The 22736-nt window shown below is 36.9% G+C and overlaps 1 protein-coding gene across 8 annotated transcripts; it reads right to left on the reverse strand.

The window, feature by feature from the left end:
- Positions 1 to 3087: 3087 nt before the first annotated feature.
- On the reverse strand, positions 3088 to 16329 carry LOC131737826 (SUMO-specific isopeptidase USPL1-like). 8 transcript variants are annotated; one of them, XM_059029565.1, is made up of 9 exons: positions 16084 to 16329; positions 13843 to 13876; positions 12815 to 12943; positions 11186 to 11822; positions 10648 to 10758; positions 10017 to 10146; positions 6782 to 6907; positions 6455 to 6615; positions 3088 to 5691 (listed from the first exon to the last, which is right to left on the reverse strand). In XM_059029565.1, the coding sequence occupies exons 2-9, from the start codon at positions 13843 to 13845 to the stop codon at positions 3839 to 3841; spliced, it is 3150 nt and encodes a 1049-aa protein (XP_058885548.1). In that variant the 5' UTR covers positions 13846 to 13876; positions 16084 to 16329; the 3' UTR covers positions 3088 to 3838. The 8 variants fall into 8 exon arrangements, with proteins under 8 accessions (XP_058885548.1, XP_058885547.1, XP_058885545.1 ...); XM_059029564.1 differs by having other exon boundaries at positions 13720 to 13876; positions 16177 to 16328; XM_059029562.1 differs by having other exon boundaries at positions 13720 to 13876; positions 16084 to 16328.
- Between the last annotated feature and the right edge of the window lie 6407 nt (positions 16330 to 22736).

Consider the following 22736-nt stretch of genomic DNA (forward strand, 5'->3'; position numbering starts at 1 on the left):
ACACTCACAATTCTCTGTGTAAAAAGTGCCTCCTATTTTCTGTTCTGAATGCCCCTTTATCTAATCTCCATTTGTGACCCTTGGTCTTTGTTTCTTTTTTCAGGTTGAAAAAGTCCCCTGGGTCGACATTGTCAGTACCTTTTAGGATTTTGAATGCTTGAATCAGATCACCACGTAGTCGTCTTTGTTCAAGACTGAATAGATTCAATTCTTTTAGCCTGTCTGCATACGACATGCCTTTTAAACCCGGGATAATTCTGGTTGCTCTTCTTTTCACTCTTTCTAGAGCAGCAATATCCTTTTTGTAACGAGGTGACAATAACTGTACACAGTATTCTAGATGAGGTCTTACTAATGCATTGTAAAGTTTTAACATTACTTCCCTTGATTTAAATTCAACACTTCTCACAATATAACCGAGCATCTTGTTGCCCTTTTTTATAGCTTCTCCACATTGTCTAGATGAAGACATTTCTGAGTCAACATGAACTCCTAGGTCTTTTTCATAGATTCCTTCTTCAATTTCAGTATCTCCCATATGATATTTATAATGCACATTTTTCTTGCCTGCGTGCAATACTTTACACTTTTCTCTATTAAATGTCGTTTGCCATGTGTCTGCCCAGTTCTGAATGCTGTCTAGATCATTTTGAATTACCTTTGCTGCAGCAACAGTGTTTGCCACTCCTCCTATTTTTGTGTCATCTGCAAATTTAACAAGTTTGCTTACTATACCAGAATCTAAATCATTAATGTAGATTAGGAATAGCAAAGGACCTAATACTGATCCTTGTGGTACACCACTGGTTACCTCGCTCCATTTTGAGGTTTCTCCTCTAATCAGTACTTTCTGTTTTCTACATGTTAACCACTCCCTAATTCATGTGCTTGCATTTCCTTGAATCCCTACTGCGTTCAGTTTGAGAATTAATCTTTTATGCGGGTTTTTGTCAAAAGCTTTCTGGAAATCTAAATAAACCATGTCGTATGCTTTGCAATTATCCATTGTCGATGTTGTATCCTCAAAAAAATCAAGCAGGTTGGTCAGACATGATCTCCCTTTCCTAAAACCATGCTGACCGTCTCCCAAGATATTGTTCCCATATAGGTAATTTTCCATTTTGGATCATATTATAGTTATAAGTTTACAAATATGTAGGTACAGTTCTGTTCACTGAAGGCTTTCCCCTTTTTTTTTCTCTGAACATACTTTAGGAAAGTTATATTTTAGTCTTATTGGATCATAGAATTGTGGTGAAAAATGTTTCAGCTTCTGTTCATATTTCTTGACACATTTTAGACAGTTTGTGTCATGAATTTTCTTTAAAAGTGGTTTGCAGTGAGGTTTAAGTTCATACAACTCTACTGTGTTCAGGTGCCTTTGTACAGTTCTTTCATGCACTAATTATGCCTTGCGTCTCTAAATCTTTCTTGAAGTTCTTGGCTGTTAAGCTTGGATTTAGTTTTAGCTGCTCGGACGATTCTCCTACCTGTTGTAACCCTAATTTTCTTTGGACGTCCACTTTCAGGCGTTTCAATTTGTTCTGTGGTTCATCTTGATTATTTGCGGATGATTGTGGATTTTGGTATTCCATGTGTCTTTGATACTCTTTTGTAGCTACTTCCATCGCTGCAATTTGCTACAAGTGCTTTTCTCAAACGTGAATCCAACTGCTTTGTCTTGACCATCATCATGTTGCCAAAATATGTAATTATTTCCAACATCTTTTTCAGCAGATGTTGGAAATAATTACATATTTTGTAATTACTTACTATTACATTTTTACAGACTTTTTGTAAAGGTGCCAATATGCTTGTCATAAACATTTTTTTTTTTTTTTTTTAATAAAACGTATTTGTTAAACTACCAGAAATTGTGCATTTTAATTAGTGGCTAATATTCACTACATTCTTGTATTTAACACTTTTTCTTGAATTATCTTGTATTAAGTGTTGAGTGCCAATACTTTTGTCTGCAACTGTATATTTTTCCAATATACCACAAGATTTATACAGGCAACCTTTGAGCTATAGGATGTCACAGAATACTAGGCAATAAGACTTCGCAGGCAGAGGGCAGCACAACTCAAAAACAACCATTTTGTGTCATAAAGTGCCATGTTTTGTAGTTACAAGTGTAACTCCACTAATGTTAAATATGGAAATTGAATTGTATAGGACAACAGTAGAAAATGCGCAGGTGTTCACAGGTGTCTGCTGGACCTGTAACAAAGTATACATTCCTCCTAAGCTATGTAACTGAAAAAGCTATACTACCATGTCTTCATTATACTAAAAAGGTTGGTGCCGGGTGTTACTTGTTTTCTGAAGACACTTTAACAGAGAATATTTTCCCAATCTGAGTAAAATACATGATTGAAAAACATGTGTTAAGAAAACAGGTAAATGCCGAAAAATGATTTCATATCATATTTCACACATTTCTCTAGGGCCTGTACCCCCCTTGGAATGAGACTCTTCTTTCTGTTCAAGACCTAATTGAGGCATAACAACACGAAAGAGATTTGCCCCCCTGCATTGATTTCTGGGGAAATATTTTAAACGATAGAGACTAAACCTTTAACCTTGAAAAGATTAATCGTTTTTTAGACTGCTGCTAATCTGATCTGGCCATTTTCCCTTATGTGTGCTTATATCCTGGCTGTGTTACAGAACAGCACTTTAGCCACATTACAAACAAAAGTCAAAATTTACAACATGCAACAGATTCCGCAGTGAAACATGTACAGTAATGTTAGCTTAAAGATTTTCTGCGAGAGCTACAAAACACATCTGGAAGATTGTGGCAATGTAATGTGATCCACTGAGTTCAATCACTGGCTTTCACTCTGCTATGCAGAGAAGCTGAACGAGTTACATGTACAGATTATATACAGATGCATATTTGAAACACCATCTGTTAGTATTTCTATTCTAGTCCTCTGGTATCCAAACGGGTGGGGGGAAATTCAGAATGTCATTTCTTGCTTGAAACAGGAGAAGCTGGAAACTTTTCAAATACCTAGAAAATATAAACTTGCACTTCTTTCGCTTTGTGTTGTACAGAATGCATTCACTCGTGGCACAAACTGGTAGAATCTTTTATTAGGCATCATGTAATCAAAGAAACTACAAAAGCATATTGCAAGTCTACCGGAAGCCATAATAGTAGTATATGGAAAACTACAAAACGGTACGTAACTCAGTATGTTAATGTAACATTATGCAGCAGGTTTCACACAACTACTATATTTATACTCCCCCTCCCAAATGATTTATAATCCATGTGAAAAAAATAAAATCAAAATAAATAAATATATAAAAGCAAATAAATAGGGATTAAGTCAAATTTTATTTTTGCAGGATGACTCATTCTCCCACCATTGAGAATGTACTAGTTTGTATATTAATTCAACAAGTCTTTCACAAGTCACATGAGCCACACGCTTTCTAAATAAACATTCATACAAGAAAATGTATAAAAATAGCACAGGATCACTGGGTTACTTCATTCTAGCAGACACCACCTTATTGCGACCAGTAGCAATTGTTTTACATCAACTCAATAAGACAAAACGTGCAACCATGTTCAGAATGACAAATTATAAAGAAGTTAACCTAATACACAATTACCATCTTCATCTGTCACATATATAAAACATTTTGTAATATACAAAAAAAACAAACAATGGCTATTAACATATGTACCAATACTTGCAATGCTCAGTTATTCAAGTAGTGCACTCTAATAAAGAATGCGTAGTGCTTAGTGACAATAACTTCTAACAAAACCCACATTATGTAAAAGCATCTATACACATCCCACCTAGTCAACACTTCAAAAAAAGTTCTCATCAAAATGATGAAGGTCTTCACTTTCAACTCCGTAAGACTGCAATGTTGAGGTTGACAGAAGTTCTGTGAAAAGATCTTCTTTTGCTGGACTAAAGAAGCTTTCTTCAGTACAGCGAGTTAGTTTAGGAGTCTCGTGGGTATAAGCCTGAGGTTGCATCACAGGGGTGAAGTTATAACAGTTGTGGTCCATGCTGGTACCGTCTGTAAGCCCTCCATTGTTCTTTCCACTTGCCAGTGCCTCCAACATCACTGCATCTGCATCATCAGTAGACGCAGTGCCAGTGGTTGTAGCCGGAGATAAGAGGTCAGCAAAGAATTCGTCGTAACATGGGCTGCTGCATAAGGAAGTGCTTGCGCTAGCAGTATACATAGACTCAGTGTCTGTACTGTCAAGTCGTTGCATTTTGCTGCTTTTATCAAAACGTGCAGTCGAGTCGCTGGCAGTTCTGAAGGGCCCGGCCTTCCCATTTGGAAGCGTCTGTGGAGTGGTCAGTAACCGATTGAGCGACGCCAGCTTCTCCTTTTTTGCTTTCAGCTTTTTCAGGAGCTTGTAGCGAAGCTTGTCTGTCTTTTCAAGACCTTCAAGTGCATGGGTTTTCTTTTCCATTGGCTTACTGGGTTCCAGTTTGTAACCATTACAAGGTGGAGCAACAGTGGCTGTAGAGGTAGGAATAGAGGGGTGCCCTTTGTTCTTGGTTATTGGCAGGTTTACAGGTTCTGCACTTGGGAGTTTTTCTGCAGCAGGCTTTACAGAATCCCCTTTGTCGACATCTTGTGCTCTGGTCAAATTCACAGAGTCAGTCCCTGGTTTCGTGAGGCCTTTAGATCTAAAGCCTCCAAATTTATCTGCTCCTTTTACTGGTACCTGGACATCAGAGACGACTGCCGAAACCTTTTGCAGCTCGCGTTTATCTTTATTACGGTTTAAATGCACTTGACCGGTAGATGGAAATAAAGGATGCCTATTCAATAAAGCATTTAAAGGTGCCAATGAGGGATGCTTCTTCAATAAACTACTGGTCCATAGTGCTCCGCTGCTTTTGTTTCCATTCACAGCTGGGGAAACAGCACATCCATTGATAAATGGGGAAATAGCTGTAGTGGTTTTACCACGCACCAACAATGGAGTTGAAGCCAGAGGAGTAGGTAGAGGACTCTTTGGAGAACCTGCAGTGTTAGTGATTGAATGAGATGGGCGTCTCACGGCTGTCTTTGGGGTGCTTGGTGCAGTTACAGTTTGCAGGTTTGCCTTCTGAGTTGTACAGACAGATTCTGCAGTAAGAGTACTACCACTGCAGTTATCCAACAGACTGTCCGTGATATCGAAGTAAGTATCATCTGCAGCCAATACCTGTGGTTGATCTTGTAACACCTGGTTTCCATTTGGTGATTTGTTCTGTTCACTCAATTTTACAGGGTCTGTAATCTGGGAGCTGTCTGGCAGTTTTCCTCCAGGATCAACCTCTGTAAGAGTAAGTATAATGACATCCTCTGGTGTTAGACCCTCAAACGCACTCTGCAGATAGCTACTGTTACAGCTGTTTTCAACATTGTTGTTTATGCTGGTGTTAACAGAAGAGGTCTCTGTAATATCAATGTCTGCTTCTTGGGAGGGCAGTGATAATTCATGTGGGTTACATTCTGCGCTGGAATCCTCAGGTTTTTCAGGCCCTTTAAGAACGGGTTCCAAAAAGTTGTTCTTGGTTTGGGGTTCCTTGTGAATGCTTTCACCATTTGTTTCCCAAAAAACGATATGCATTTCAGAAGGAGACACCTCCAACTGCTCGTGAACACAGCACGCTGGGGCTTTTAAATCATCGCATTCAAGCCAGGAACCTGGAAAACACAAATATTCTTAATTGGCTTTATTCTTATTTTATCATGTGGTTTTTAAAAAGTGCCAAAAGTATTGCTTTTGTGCTATTGTACAAAAGTAATCCCCACTATCCAAACCCATATTTTCCATACAAATGAATGCAAATTACTGTTTGCAAATAACAAACTGACACACTCACCTTTAAAGTGCAGTGTTTACAGGATACACATTACCTTTGCTGTATCCTGTATCGTTCATATTGCAGCAATTTCTTTTGACATATCCTGGTAGTTTTGATATTTCTTTAGGTCACGCATTACAGGTAAATAAACTTTTCAACTTGTACTTGGGGAACATTCGCTAGAATAATCTTTTTCTTCTTGTAAACATCGCAGTGTATCCAGTTTGTTTTCTCTCCTGCAAGAATGCTGCTGCTTTGCTTGAAATGAGTGACAGCACTGTTGTAGGAGGGAGCGTGATCTGGAGACACTGCAATCCTTAACACTTTTTCCTGGCGAACGCTCTTGGTAAATGTTGAGAAATGTATTGGCCAGTTATCTGTGATTAAAAAAGAGCTTTCAATGTGTTTGAAAATAAAACGCTGCAAGATGGACAACGTGGGACACAGAAAAGGTAATGCAGAGAACTGCAGGGTGTTCTGTAACTAACATTTTCTTTACTGGCAATTACAGCTTTGATACAGGATGACATCACCACAACATATTTGAAAAACAAACATCTTAAACTAACGAAAGATTGAGAAAAAAGAAAGATAATACAAACCATCAGTGTTAGATATCCAGGAAACAAAGTGCTTCGGGTCTTCATTGTACTGAATTACAGTGGACACTTTATACAACTTCCCTTGGAAATCAAATGAATAGGCATTTACATCATTATGAGGCAGTCCTTCAACAAAGTGCAGCATGAAAACAGAAGGAATCCTGCAAGAAACACGGACATAAAGAGGACATCAAAAGTTTGAAGCTCAAGGTGCTATTACCATACCATAAAAAAATGTTTATTGCCAAGCTAGAACAAGAACTACATCTGTAAATATATATTTTGGTCAATGTGATGAGATAATTAAAACAATACTGATGCACATACCTTTCCAATACCATCTTCCGCCTCTGTAACTTCTGATTACATTTATTACAGGGTGAACGATGAACTGCGTTTTGAGGATGCCACTCTGGAACAATATCTGTAAATGTTGTCAGCGTCTTCTCAAACCTGTTAGAGACACGCATTTATTATTTTATTGAATTGTTTATTATGTATAATTTAACTTGCTAAACATTCTCCCTTAGCGCTAGCAAGAGGCCATTTACTTGGCCCATGTCCAAGAAACTGAAGAAATTCTTGGGTCAGTTTACAGTTGTAAGTAGGAGAGAGAAACATTCATCAAATAATTTAATTAATGCATTAGTTAATTAAGAACACGCTGAATTACAGTCAACTGAGATGGAACATCTGTCTTTGGACAACACATTAGGGTAACCTTGAAAACTAGAAAAAAGCCTGGCAACTCACAAGGTGACTAAAGAATAAGATAGATAGATAGATAGATAGATAGATAGATAGATAGAGAGATTATATAATTTTGGTACACAGCAGTTTTCCATTTTCTCAAACTTATATAGACACACACATTTTTTTTTCTGTGTCCAGATATCAGGCCTACGCAGACGTACAAAAAAGTCAGAAACAGAAATTATATTAATGCTGGGACAAATAGCCAAACAAACATTTCTTTACATGTATCCGAAGGCATAAAAAAAAAACACATGTCCATATTGCACAATTCATAGAAATGAGAAATATGGATCACAATGTCTTTTGCTTTGCACCGATTTACTACTTTGGCAGAATTTGCGCCACAGTTTCTAAATTAGCAAGGGGAAAAATATCTGTGTGGGATTTCTATCTATCTAAAAAACAGAATATTAACACAGCCACTCTTCGTCCCCCGTTTATTTTGGCTGTCAAAAAAACGTTCGCATTTTAAATAGAGCCCAGCTTAGGCTGCACGCTAGCTGTCAAACAGTGATCTCTACATACATGTGAAACTGCCAATGCTGCTTCAGATTTCCCATGTGCAGTACGATACTGGTAAGGTACATCACTCCAACTTGCAAAAGAAATAACCCATATAGTGATCAACGCTTTATTTTTCTGTCATGATGCAATCCTAGTTTTTGTTAGGAGGAATGTAATAAGACAAAAGAAACAGTGAGTAAATATTGTTTTTTTTTGCTGTACAACATGCACTTTTCCACATTTGTTTTATTTGAAGTTTTTATTCAAGTTAAAAAGTTACTTAAGGAAAACATGTCTACGGTCACTATTTATTGTGAAGATACGACAATGGCAAGCACATACACACTAATTATATATTATATATATATATATATATATATATATATATATATATATATATATATATATATATATATATATATTTTACACACACACACACAGTTGTAGTCAAAGGTTCACATACCCCAATGGAAATGTATAATTTCTAAAAATTTCTCAAACAAACAATTTTAGGAAAAATCTTTTGTAGCAAAAGTTTTGCTTTTGTGGATAAGGAAAAAAGTTACAAGAAATAGATAAGTCAATATGGGAAAAAAGTAGAGAGCTATCTGAAGACCTTAGGCAGAAAATGTAATGTCATAAAGCTAGAGTAGGATACAAGAAGATTTCCAAGCATTTGAGTATCCCAATTTCAACTATTGTTTCTGTTCTCAAGAAATACAAGACTCATGGTACTGTCACAATGCTCCCTCGGTCTGGAAGAAAGAAGGCTCTTTCACCAAGAACAAGTAGAAGAATTGCGAGGTAGGTAGAGTTATTTGGTCTTGCTGATGATAGTTGTTACGTTTGGAGAAAGTCTGGTGAGGCGTACAAAGAAAAGAACACCATAACTACTGTCAAGCATGGAGGTGGTAATATCCTTCTATGGGGCTGTTTTTTCTCTAATGGCACAGGAAATTTAGTTCCAATACATGGTAAAATGGATTCCATAGCATACCAAAAAATATTTGCCAAACATCTAAAACCCTCCGCTACAAAACTGGATGTTCCAACACAACAACGATCACAATCTACTTCAGAATGGTTAAACAAGAATAAAATCAAGGTTCTGGAATGGCCTAGTCAAAGTCCCAATCTAAATCTGATTGAGAATCTTTGGTATGAGTTGAAGAAGGCTGTGCACAAGAGAGGTCCTCGGAATTTGAATGAACTGGAACAATTCTGTGTTGAAGAATGGTCCGAAATCACTGAAGAATCATGCCAAAAGCTCACCGACAAATATCCTAATCGTTTATAAGAGGTTATTATTGCTAAAGGTGCCTCAACTATCTATTAATTTAAATTTTCCTTATCAGGGTATGAATACTTTTGAATTAGAATTTTTGCAAAAAAAATTCTGAAATAAATAATTGTACACATCTATTTCTTGTAATATTTTTCCTCATCCACAAAAGCAAAACTTTTTTTGCTACAAAAATATTTTCCCTCAAATTATTAGTTTGAGAAATATCTAGAAATTATAGAATTTCCATTGGGGTATGTAAACTTTTGTGTGTGTGTGTGTGTGTGTGTATATATATATACATATAAAATCGTAAAACTTTAAACGCCACAGCGTTTATTTACAATATTTGCCAGTAGCCCCGGTGCCTATTGGAGTCTCGCCGTTTATTATGCACAATCACTAACATCTGCAAATACTTCAGATGCAATCATGAAAAAGCTTCCTGCACATATACTTATAGAAACAACATAAGTAAATTGCAACATTCCAACAACGTCATTAAAGGTTGTGTCAGTGGGTAATAACAGTTAGTATTGTACATCCATTGTACAATACAAATATTTAATCGCAAGACTCAAATGCACGAAATACTGTTAATACAACAAAAAAACACTAGAATACACTAAAAGGCAACCCTGTTAATATCAGAAAACAAGCTTGTATTTGGCTTGCTTTCAGAACACTCAAAAAAGCTTCACAACTGGTTTTAAAATGAATAACTTCATTAAAAAAAAAACTGTATGCATTACGTGTACCTTAAAATAAATTAAATTCAGTTTTCTTATCATTCATCCTGAGCCTCAGGGTCTCTTCATCATTGTTGAAAAACAAACTGGTAAGCTCTCTGTACCGCCATGTGTGTGTATTGGCGTTACAGAACAGATTTGTTAGCACTTTGCAAATGACCAAATATTGGAATAGCTGTCCGAATCTTGAACGGATATCCGAACATGAAAATAACCTGTTTGTCCCAGCACTAAACGCTATGATATCCTCCAATATCAGACTCCAGTTTACCTGTCCTGGGAGGTGTATCCACACACAGCACACTCAAACTCCCAGCTGTATGTGTGCTTAAACAGCTCTTCTGTCTGAGGGTCCAGCTTCAGAAACAGTGGCAGAGCAAATACTGGGCTTTCTTGTTCTCCTAAATGAAACAACATACAAATACATTTTTCACAGCAATGTCCTTTAAATCTCATGACAGAATCTATGACCATTGCTTTTCCTATACGAAAGTCGTACAAGGTACACGCATTAGTTTTATTTTTCATAGCAATTAATTACACCATTTATATTGCTGAAAATAAAACAAATGTCATACATGGAGATATTTTAGTTCTGCTTTAGAGGTCATTGACGACAGCAAGTATAATCTTTATATATATATATATATATATTTAAAAACATGGTTTTAGAGATCTCTTTTTGATATCTACAATACTTATTTTGTAATCAGGATTATAATTTACAAAGGACATAACTACAAGTGCAATATTAAACCCCTTGCTTACCATTTTATGATGAATCATTCTCAATACGTTTGAGTTGAAATGTTTGTACTTTTATTAAAGCAAATTATTTTGATTTGATACTATTTAAGCAAAAATTCAGCCTAATGCAAACAGATCCAAAGATTAACTTTTACCTAATGTACAGCGTAGCTTGGGTTGTAGAACATTGAAGATAGAAAGCCTGATGTCATCCAGATAACTGTATGCCAGAGCAACTGTTCCTGAAAGGGCTTGAATGACTCCATCTGTATTAAAAAAAAAAAAAAAAAAAAAAAAGTTACACTGAAACTGTTAATATAGGATGATAAAGGCGTCTGTAAGGTCTGTAAATCATGCTCCGACGATATAAAACGTGTTAGAACACAGCAAATCAGTAGCAATGTTATACCACAGGGACGGAAACAAGACTCCTATTGCATAGCAGGTTCAGCAATTCCAGATTTCAATACAAGCTTGATTAACCACAGTGTATAGATAACAAGCTCAGGTGTGTGTTCTTAAACTCATAGTAAAACTAGGAATGGATAAAACTGCCATGCAACAGGAGTCTTGCTTCCATCCCAATACCATATATACTCATTTTAATTGGATGATATAAAATGTTTGAAAATGCTAGGAGACTCTCATTTAGCCATTGGTGAGAAGACAGGTTCACACAAACACAAATCCTACCTTCGTTTTCCTTTCCTTGCTCCGTTAAAAGCGTACATGCTTTCTCATACACTGTGCATAACCTCTTGATTGCAGACTCAGTGTTCAGATTTATTACACATTCTTTCACAGCTCTTGATTGGACCAAAGCCACCATGATACAGTCTAGCCAGCAGAGTGCATGCTTGTTCTTCCAGTAGAGACAGCGAGGCACAGGAACCCATTCTTCTGGATTTATCTCATTAAGCTCTTCTAGATCACCTTGAACAGGTGGGGTTTCTTCCTTGCCAAGGACGTATGTATTAAGAGTGTGTTTCTGAGCGACGTCCTCATTTGTTTGCAGTGAATCGACTGCCCCATTAACTTCATGCAGATTCTCTTTTGACAAGCAAGGTCCAGAAAGCTGGCTGTTGCCTAAACTAACTGCACTTGGTTCACAAGCTAAACCATTTACTGGCGTTTCAAAAACAGACTCTGGTTTTTCCTCTGTATTGACTTCCTCTGCTCTCCTGCGATGCTTTGACGGAAGGTCAATTTGTGTATTCCCAGGGCTGGTGCAGATGTGTTTTCTCTTTGCCTTAGACTGTGACAACTTTCCTTTTGAGGTGCCAGATATCAGAACATCAGCCAGGGGTTTACATCCAAGGGGAAAGATGCACTGTCAGAAAACAAAGAATCAATAAGAACATCCTGTATATATGTGTGTGTGTCATTCATTCATATATTGTATTACTTTGAATTAAATTATTTATTTAAAATTGCTAAAAACAGCTGCTGCGCTTATTCAAGGGCAGCGGTAATTAGAAGTACTATGGTTTTCAAAAGGCACCATTTTTTATCGCAGTATTTGAAGGAGCCGTGTATTTAAGTTTATTTCTGCATTTCTTTCTCTTCAATCAGAAAGACGACTAAACACTCACATTCCCACTCGTGAATAATTTTAATTAGCAGTTTTTAAACTACGAAGAGCCTGGCTAAATGGCGGTCAGGAGTTCTAAGCGACAAACAAGCAAACCAAGTGCGCCCCAGGTTCGGCTGCCGGAGCGGGGCTGAAGCGTCTTGTCTCCCAGAGAAAGCCGCAGCTCCTCTCGCAGCAAAAAAGTAAATACATTAGGAAAGATAACCACATAATAGGCCTAATATTTATTTAGCCAGTACTGTATTTACTGTATAAATATTGCATGAATCACTAGTATAGGGAATTGGGGGACATGCTGTAGGAGCGTTATATCCGAGGTGCGTTATAACCGAGAGCCTTATAGCGAGGGAGCACTGTAGATATATTTATTTTATTGCTGCTGTATCAGTACATAGTGCTGTGTATATACAGTATTCTTTTTTTGTTTGGGTTCCATAAACTTTACAGTAAAATTCCGGTATGATCCAGTGTGTTATGGTATTCTTTTAAATAAATTTTATTCAAGTTCATTCAATTCATTTTGTTTCTATGTGTAATGGTTTTGCCATACTGTGTTTTGTATGTGTTTCTTTATTAAGTGCTGCGTTCATTTCTCTGCCTGAAGGAAAACTACAGAGAAACCCACACTACCCGAAAAGGTACTACCAAAATAGTGCAGGAAAAAGGTGAGACTTATTTTTTTTAATTTGTTTTACTAGGCTCTTCTGTTGTTAAGTGTGAAATGTACTTACCTGTGGATTTCCACAAAGAGCAATGGACTCCTGAAGATTGATGCGGTACACTTGCAAAGCTTGCGTCCGTCCCTTTGTAGCACATAAAGGACACTTATCTTCAACTTCCAATTGAAATCGCTCTAGATTCTGGACAAAAAGGTACATTTCATTAACTAAGAAATAAAAGACATCCCCAAGCAGGGACACAACCAATGTGATACTTTTTCTTTTGAGTTTCATGAAGGCAAGTTTTATAATGCAGAGGGGAACCCAACATAAAAACGAAGGCAAATGCGTTACGCCAGGAGCAGAAGTCATAAAACCCTAAACAGGTATACCGTTCACTTTAGATCTGCAGGGAAGAGTTCTACGATTTTATAACTTTTTTATAAGAGCCGTTGAGAAACATGTTAAATTGTCTTCATCGTGGTCTGAGATTAACAACCAGGTAACATAATTTGAGCAAATCAGGCTCTACTAAATCAGCTCTGTTCACACTTAACAGTAATACATCTCATTGGAGTCTGGTAATTAACTGGTTACATCTTGGGAGCTGTCCAAGCAGCTATAGGGTGATTTATTAACCAGTTCAAAGCAAATTCAAAAGGTTGGCAGCTAAAAGCTCATTTTTCAATCTGATTAATTTGGGTGCCCAATCAAAATAGCCAGTTCTTACCATTTTATATCCTTGCACTACATTTAAACTTGCCTTCGTTTTCATTACCACACACGTAAGCTTTTGTGTAAACAATTTGTGGATTGCACAAACATCTTTCAGAACAATCTTTCGCCTTTTACATATTTAGATTTCCGTGTGTCTTATGAAAAGAAATTGAAAAGCAAAACTTCAATGTACTTTTCTTTCTTTTTTTTTTTCTTTAAGTAGCTTTGCACAAGTGACAGAGATATTGAGTTCAACTGACTTTTCCCAAATACCCCGCCTTTTTGGGGGAAGGTACCCCTATATCAATGCCTTCGCCACTCATTGGCAAATCACTGCAGGTTGTCGGGTGAGCTTCCATTGCTAGCCATTTGCTAAACATTACCATATCACTGGAGTCAGACACACCTCAGCAAACACTACAAAACAAATGGGAAAATATGTTAGAATAATATAAAAAAACATTTCTTGAAAAATATTATTGAAAATACACAGGTTATATACATGTTGGCAAAAAGTCACTCACTTATCAGAAGTGATGTAAGATTTTAGACATAACAAATTAAAAAAATAACTTAATGTACTTGTGATTAAAAAACTTTACTAGATAATACTGAAATATTTTGCTTAATCTTGATTATGGAATACTACCTGGAAGCAAACAATTGCCATCTAACCATTAGCATTCTCCACAGCAGGCACACATGGCCTATTCCACATTACGTGTGTTACAGTTTTAAACACACCCTCCTGCACTGTAATGTAGGCTGAAGACTTGGTGTAACATTTCAAAAGTTATATAGCCAAAGGCTTCCTAACGGTACATTTCCTCAATTAAAAGTACAATGATACCATCTGCTCTTAGGCTGATTGGCAGACAGTTTAACTTCCAACACAGCAAGGACCCAAAGCATATGGTTGTCAACTGTGCAATTCTTGAAGAAAACAAAATACAAGTTCTAGAAATGGCCTTCGCAATCACCAGTTCTCAATCCAATAGAAACGCTTTGGACTGATCTGAAAAAAGCTGTAACCAAGCATTGTGTATCCAATCTGTCTGAACTGGTGGAAATATGCATGACAGAATGGGCCCAGATTTCACCAGCAAGACGTAACATACTGGCTGAATTATAAAATGTCTGACAGCTGTAATTAAAACAAGAGGACGCAGAAAATACCAAAGCAGGGGCGCCAATGCTTTTGTCACAAACAAATACTTCAAATGAAATAATTTTAAAAGAAGGTATAACCATCATTTAGCTCAAGTTGTTTCAATCAGCATGTCAGAGAGGCAACCTGTCTGCAAGCTTTGTTGATTTTGTTATATAGTACAGTAGATGTCACCAAAGTTACTGCGAAAGAATTAAGCATGGGCTTGTTATTTACTGTTTTTATTACAACTGTCAAAAGTGAAAATATCGGTTTTGCTTTCTAAAAACTTGAAGTTGTCATTCTAACCTTCAATAATATATGATTTGATTTTTGCCAAACGTGAACCTTTCTGGTTTAATGAATATTGACTGCTGTTTGTTTCATTTCGTTCTTATTCAGTGTGCTGCGCCGATATTACTGGTCTGCATTCGTGATTATAACGCCTTTAACCTCATCTCATCGCACCGACAGTGGACAGAATCTACAATGGCAATGCATTGCACAACACTGCCCCATTACACCGATTCAGTGTGCTGTCAGAATAGAATCGCTCACATCAGAAGTACAAAAAACGCAAACATTGTTCTAGGAATTACAATCCCATCAACTACTAAATGCACACTAAAGTTTGTATTACAGACTTGTAAGAAAAACTATAGAACCCCAAAGAGGTGTAAAAATACTACAGTTATTTACTCTATCCAAATAGTTTATTAACCTACGGATATACCTTATGGATTCGTCTATTACATAAAACTATTTTTTATATTTTTTGTTTTTGCCCAAGTTGGTGATTACTTACTCCACTATCTAAGTGTTTACATGTGTAAAAAAAAAAAAAATCTTATTTTTTACACTGGAGTGTACATAAATGCATTTACTTACTGTAGCCTGGCAGCAACCATTTGGTATTTATAATATACAGGAACACCTGTCACAGTGTTTTTCAATATTAAATTTACTTAGGCAACAACTTATTTTTATTAATACAAACAAATAAATAATAATAAATCAGAACTGCCACGTTACATTCGCTGGATTAAAAACACAACAGCTTATTTACAAGAGCTGTTTCCATCCAGTTAAAAGGACTTGTCAGAAACGTCCTGATATAATAGATTTTTTTAATTCAATCATTCACATTTGTGTACCTGCATTACTTTTTTCTTTTTGAACCTTTTCGTACACAGCACTTTTCCCTTTTTAAAATTGTGTGTGTGTGTGTGTGTGTGTGTATATGTATGTATGTATGTATGTATGTATGTATGTATGTATGTATGATATATATATATATATATATATATATATGTACATGTACACACACACACACACACATAAGCAAATGTAGGTAAAGATTTAATAATAGTTGATAAATACTGATTTAATGGTATGACCACATTACAATCACATACCGGTACATCAATCAATAATCACCAATCACAAAGTTGTCTCCAAAACTGAATTTGCTGCTCACCTGCGTGTTCTGTGCCACAAAGCGTCAGATAATATGGAAGATCGATTTATGGAACGATTTTCTTTCTATCACAATTCAGGTTTATGAACCCACCCGTTGCTCGTTCTGTGTCCATATATCCTGTAATCAAACCACCATGTGCCACTATTCGCCTTAACGTCTTGCAAACGTTCTGTTTCCGGTGGCGTTCCCTAGAAGAATTTCCCCCGCAATCCACACAACAATGCTTCCTAGTCTGGTCCGGACGATAAAGTACGTGAAAAGTGTGTGCCTGTATGTAGAGCTGATGAAGGATTTTTATTTATTTATTTTTTTCACTAACAACGAACTTACAATTTACAACTGTCATTTTTCTGTACACAATAAGCAATATACGCGTTTTTAATTTATTTATTTTTATATAAATAAACACGTACATTGTATGTTTATGTAATTTTTAAAGCACATTTGTAGTAAGAACCCCTGTGCCATCTTGTAACTGTTTTGGAGGACCAGGCATCCTGGTTTAGCTGGGATAGTCCCAGTTTTTCATCAAAGGTCCCGGTGTCCCGACATTTTGCTTAAAATCTTCAAAAGGTCCCTGTTTTCAGCCACTTCATGTAGCGCGACACTCAAATACTTTTTGTCAAAATAACGTTAGTAACCACTTTTAGTTCATGGCACCTGCAGTGAAAAAAAAGGGTACTGGTTAATCAAATTGAGTGTACGGTAATTTTGTACCTGTTCAGTTCTGGCGGGATTTAGCCCAGGGCAGCGAGAGGTTGCAAGCATCCATCCATCAGGTTAAACCACGCCAACAACGTCGAGAAATATAGCTTGACGCAGTGAGTAAAAAAAGAAAGAAAGAAAAATGCCAAAATGTAAATGTTTTAAAAGTGTTTAATCACTAAGCTTTAAATCACTAACAAGCAGTGTTGTACATATTTTGACATACAGGTGGTGTGAACTCTATGGCAGTCTGTTCTCCAGAATAGCCCAGAGCCACCACTTTGAGAATAGTCCTCCTGAAACATAATCAATCTGTACAGTCTGATACAGAAACACCCACTATCATGCCTCTGTCAAAGTCTGTTAGATTTGCTGTCTTGCCCATTGCGACTGAAACTAGTTGGCAACAGGGAGTTTCAGTTTCCACTTTATTTGGTCCTGTCTACCCAATGTGATTTGGCATTGCCCTGGTGTGGAGAATGTTCTCCTGGTATACCCTGAGTCCCTTGATTACTCTGGAAGGCTGAACGAATCGCTGTGGATCAAGTCCACTTTGCCAGAATTTTGCATGAATGGTTTGAGGAGCATCGTAGAGACTTCAGGCATCTTCCATGGCCACCACAATCAACGGATGTCAGTCCAAATGAATGTGTTTTGGATGGATTTGCACTTGTATTCGTCTTCACAAATTGAGTATAATGTGTCACATTGTGTGAAGTGCTGTCATCAGAGGAAATGGTGTCCCAAACCAAACGTGGATTGGTAGTATATATCAAGGATTATTCAATTTGCATGTATCTCATTAGAGACATCCTATTTACTCCAGTTGTGCTTCATATCACAGGGGTTCTAATGTTTTCCCTAATCCCTAAAAAAAAAAAAAAAAAATACAACAAATGTTTTGTGGTATTCCCAAGTAGGGAGGGTATCAGATATTTATTTGAAGACATTAATTGCGATTAATAACATTGTACTTGAAAATCATTTTGTTTCGCTTCTTTTAAGCGTGTACAAATGTAGCAGGGCAGAACAGGGGTGCAAATCGTTTTGAAAATTGGTGCTAAACTATTTTGAAAGTTTAGCACCAGAGAGCCTACTGGTGCTAAATTATCAAACCCCACCCGAATCAAGCACTCTCACATCTTCCCACATGATACAAACGTTCTGTTCTGTGTATGTGGATGAGTGTGGGTGGGTCATGTGGGCAGTCCAGACCAAATGAGAAACTATCATCATCTATGGATGCCAAGAAAAAAAAATAAACATGCTTAAATGTGCAAGATTTAATGTTGCTGCCAAATTTGCACCCCTGCAGAAGCTGGGCACGAACTGGTCTGCATTCGTGATTATAATGCCTTTAACCTCATCTCACCGACAGTGGACAGAATCTGCATTGCACAACACTGCCCATTACACATTTAGAAAGTCTCTACTCTAAGTTATTTGGGTCTCAAAGTAGATGTGCTTGGATATTTCACTGCTTAGTTGTTGAATGTTTTTAATATTATTATTTTCATGACTTTTTGAAAGCAATAATTTTGTACAATAATTGTAAAGGAGACAGGTGTGTGTATTACCTGCAGCCACCCAAGACACCCCCCCCCCCTTTAAAAAAGGAAACAGGAAGTAACATCTCAATAGGAGCAACATGTAAGTAATGAGATGAAAAATGTATTTCTCAGTAGGTGACAGTGACAAAGTACACTGCTTTGGATTGTGTTTTTAAAGGTTAACACCACTTAAACACACATATAAGGCTTCACTTATGCCAGCAGCCACCTTGTGTTCAATTTGTATACTATAAAAATAACAGTTGTTCCCTCAAGGCAGCCTATCTGATGTTGAGTGTGTTCAAGTGTTATAGCATGTAGCTGGTCCTTCTCTATAGGGAGCACAGCTGAAATATGTCTTGGTAATCACAGAGTACATTATAGTGTTGAGATATTGCTGACAAATATTCAGGGGCTTGAATAGAAATGTCATATAATTCATAATGTCATTAGGGATCTACAATTCTATATCAGGTTGTGATTCAGACCCAGCAAATACATAATACTGGCACTGTATCGATAAAGCACACACACACACACACACACATACAGACGTGCTCAAATTTGTTGGTACCCTTACAGCTCATTGAAATAATGCTTCATTCCTCCTGAAAAGTGATGAAATTAAAAGCTATTTTATCATGTATACTTGCATGCCTTTGGTATGTCATAGATTAAAGCAAAGAAGCTGTGAAAAGAGATGAATTATTGCTTATTCTACAAAGATATTCTAAAATGGCCTGGACACATTTGTTGGTACCCCTTAGAAAAGATAATAAATAATTGAATTATAGTGATATTTCAAACTAATTAGTTTCTTTAATTAGTATCACACATGTCTCCAATCTTGTAATCAGTCATTCAGCCTATTTAAATGGAGAAAAGTAGTCACTGTGCTGTTTGGTATCATTGTGTGCACCACACTGAACATGGACCAGAGAAAGGAAAGGAGAGAGTTGTCTGAGGAGATCAGAAAGAAAATAATAGACAAGCACGGTAAAGGTAAAGGCTACAAGACATCTCCAAGCAGCTTGATGTTCCTGTGACAACAGTTGCAAATATTATTAAGAAGTTTAAGGTCCATGGAACTGTAGCCAACCTCCCTGGGCGCGGCCGCAAGAGGAAAATCGACCCCAGATTGAACAGAAGGATAGTGCAAATGGTAGAAAAAGAACCAAGGATAACTGCCAAAGAGATACAAGCTGAACTCCAAAGTGAAGGTACGTCAGTTTCTGATCACACCATCCGTCGCTTTTTGAGCGAAAATGGGCTCCATGGAAGAAGACCCAGGAGGACTCCACTTTTGACAGAAAAACATAAAAAAGCCAGACTGGAATTTGCTAAAATGCATATTGACAAGCCACAATCCTTCTGGGAGAATGTCCTTTGGACAGATGAGTCAAAACTGGAGCTTTTTGGCAAGTCACATCAGCTCTATGTTCACAGACGAAAAAATGAAGCTTTCAAAGAAAAGAACACCATACCTACAGTGAAACATGGAGGAGGCTCGGTTATGTTTAGGGGCTGCTTTGCTGCGCCTGGCACAGGGTGCCTTGAATCTGTGCAGGGCACAATGAAATCTCAAGACTATCAAGGCATTCTGGAGCGAAACGTACTGCCCAGTGTCAGAAAGCTCTGTCTCAGTCGCAGGTCATGGGTCCTCCAACAGGATAATGACCCAAAACACACAGCTAAAAGCACCCAAGAATGGATAAGAACAAAACATTGGACTATTCTGAAGTGGCCTTCTATGAGTCCTGATCTGAATCCTATCGAACATCTATGGAAAGAGCTGAAACTTGCAGTCTGGAGAAGGCACCCATCAAACCTGAGACAGCTGGAGCAGTTTGCTCAGGAAGAGTGGGCCAAACTACCTGTTAACAGGTGCAGAATTCTCATTGAGAGCTACAGAAAACGTTTGATTGCAGTGATTGCCTCTAAAGGTTATGCAACAAAATATTAGGTTAGCGGTCCCATCATTTTTGTCCATGCCATTTTCATTTGTTTTATTATTTACAATATTACGTTGAATAAAAAATCAAAAGCAAAGTCTGATTTCTATTAAATATGGAATAAACAATGGTGGATGCCAATTACTTCTGTCAGTTTCAAGTTATTTCAGAGAAAATTGTGCATTCTTCATTTTTTGTGGAGGGGTACCAACAAATTTGAGCACGTCTGTATATATAGACATATTTTCCCATTGACTTCAATCTACCCTTTGTGGTATTGGTTTGTATGAATTCTCTTGCATGACATGAACTCCATTAGATATGTTGTCCTCTGATTACCCTTATAAAGTGTATGTGTAGTAAAGCAATGAAAGCAATGAAAGCATATCCAAATAGCATGGTAAAGTATGATACCAGGTTATAGCATTATAGAAGACTGGTAAAGCATGGCATAATATTTTGCCCCATTATGGAAAATATGCATGACATAAAGAATCTGGGTGTACATTTGAGAAAAAAATGCTCAGCCATATAAAACATATACAGTATATCACATTGTATACCACTGACACACTTTTTCCATAACATATCATTTGTCAAGAGTACATCTCTCTGGCTGTAGCAAACAAAATAACTCAGTAAATCTTACCTGTCTTTTACTTCCATTCTCTATGCAGGTCTCAAATGTGTAGTCTTAAAGGGGGCTGTGTGGTCCAGTGGTTAAAGAAAGGGGCTTGTAACCAGGAGGTCCCCGGTTCAAATTCCACCTCAGTCACTGACTCATTGTGTGACCCTGAACATGTCACTTAACCTCCTTGTGCTCCGTCTTTCCGGTGAGACGTAATTGTAAGTGACTCTGCAGCTGATGCATAGTTGGATAAAGGCATCTGCTAAATAAATAAATAAATAATAATAAGAAACATGATTTGTGGTACTACTTAGATTAAAGAAAGTTTGCCATTTTCTTGCAGGGAGTCTGATGCTGTTTCACTTCCTAGGTCATTTCACCTGGTATCAAAACATGGCAGCAATTTCACCTTGTAGCAAAATGTGGCTGCAAAGCACGTCAGTTAATACGGCAAGCAACCACTTGTTTCATGACAGGAAAACAGGCGCTGAAGGGGTGGCGAGTCTCACTCTCCGAGTGAAACGACCAAGGAATTGCAAGACAAGAATTGTTACCCTGGCTACCTCTCTGGGCTTTACAATGCTTTGACTATGCTTTATTGCAATTTGCTCTGCTTTTACTGTGGTAAACATTTAGAAGGGTTGCTATAAACATGTGTTTCTTTCACAATTGCAAATCAATTCCATAGATCGAATGGAACCGAACAACAGATAAGATACATATAATTAGTTATAGCTTAAAGACTTAAGTAAATAGTTTCATATTTCATTTTCATAATTTGGTTTACTCTCCCCTTACTTATTGTAGGTATTAAAATACTCGTTCCTATTTCTTTACCACTTTTAAGTAAATCATAGGTTCTCTCCAACAGATCTATTATATCTGATTGACCAACTCCCCTTTCAGGGGCATCGTAGTTTCTAATATCTGCATCTGGGATTGTTTGGAAATGTCTACATTATAGGAATACGGAGCCAACTTAAAAGAAAATGTATTAAGGACTTTCAGTGTATGTAAACCACGAAAGTATGAATGTATTTATATGTTTTTATACAAGTGTTGTTGAATACTTGAATGTCATGGTACCTTGTGTTATTGTCATTTGAAATATGGGAAAGACAAAACAATTACAAAAAGGAAGAAAATCCATATTCCATACAGTAGATGTCTCTTTCCCAGTGTCTCCAACAGGGCATATATAGGAAAATCTTTTCTATTCATTTGAATGTGCGACTGGTAACACACATGTCACTGACATTCATCCTGTCAACATGTGCGCCTAACTTTGAATGCAGGTGTTTGTTTTTAGACTAAGGCAACATTATTTTTGCAGTATATTGTCTGTTAAGTTTTCTGTATTAAAAGTCCAATGCTGTATGTGCTGAGTATTTATTGATTACAAACAGACCTGAGACAATTGTAATTGTGCAATTCGTAATTGATTGTAATTACAATGTAATTGTCGTTGTAACTGAACCTTGGCACACCAACTGTAATTGTAATTATACCATATCATTGATCAATTACAGTTAAAGTAGCATTTATTTGTCATACAATCATCATTCTTGTATAGTATTTCCAACCACTTTTAGTGGCCCCATTTCTTTGAAAAAATAAGTTATACAGTATGTTTCTGTATGTATACCTGGGATTATTGCTTGGTTATTTCCAGTTAAACATGTTAATGTGGGTAGTTGTTTACTTTTACTTTTTAGTATAATTGTAAGTATAATTGTAATTGACACAGGGTCTAATTACAAATACATAAATAGAACTACTTTCAATTCAACAGAATATCCAGTTATGCAATATATA

This window comes from Acipenser ruthenus, chromosome 8 (assembly GCF_902713425.1).
Source record: "Acipenser ruthenus chromosome 8, fAciRut3.2 maternal haplotype, whole genome shotgun sequence".
Taxonomy (NCBI): domain Eukaryota; kingdom Metazoa; phylum Chordata; class Actinopteri; order Acipenseriformes; family Acipenseridae; genus Acipenser; species Acipenser ruthenus.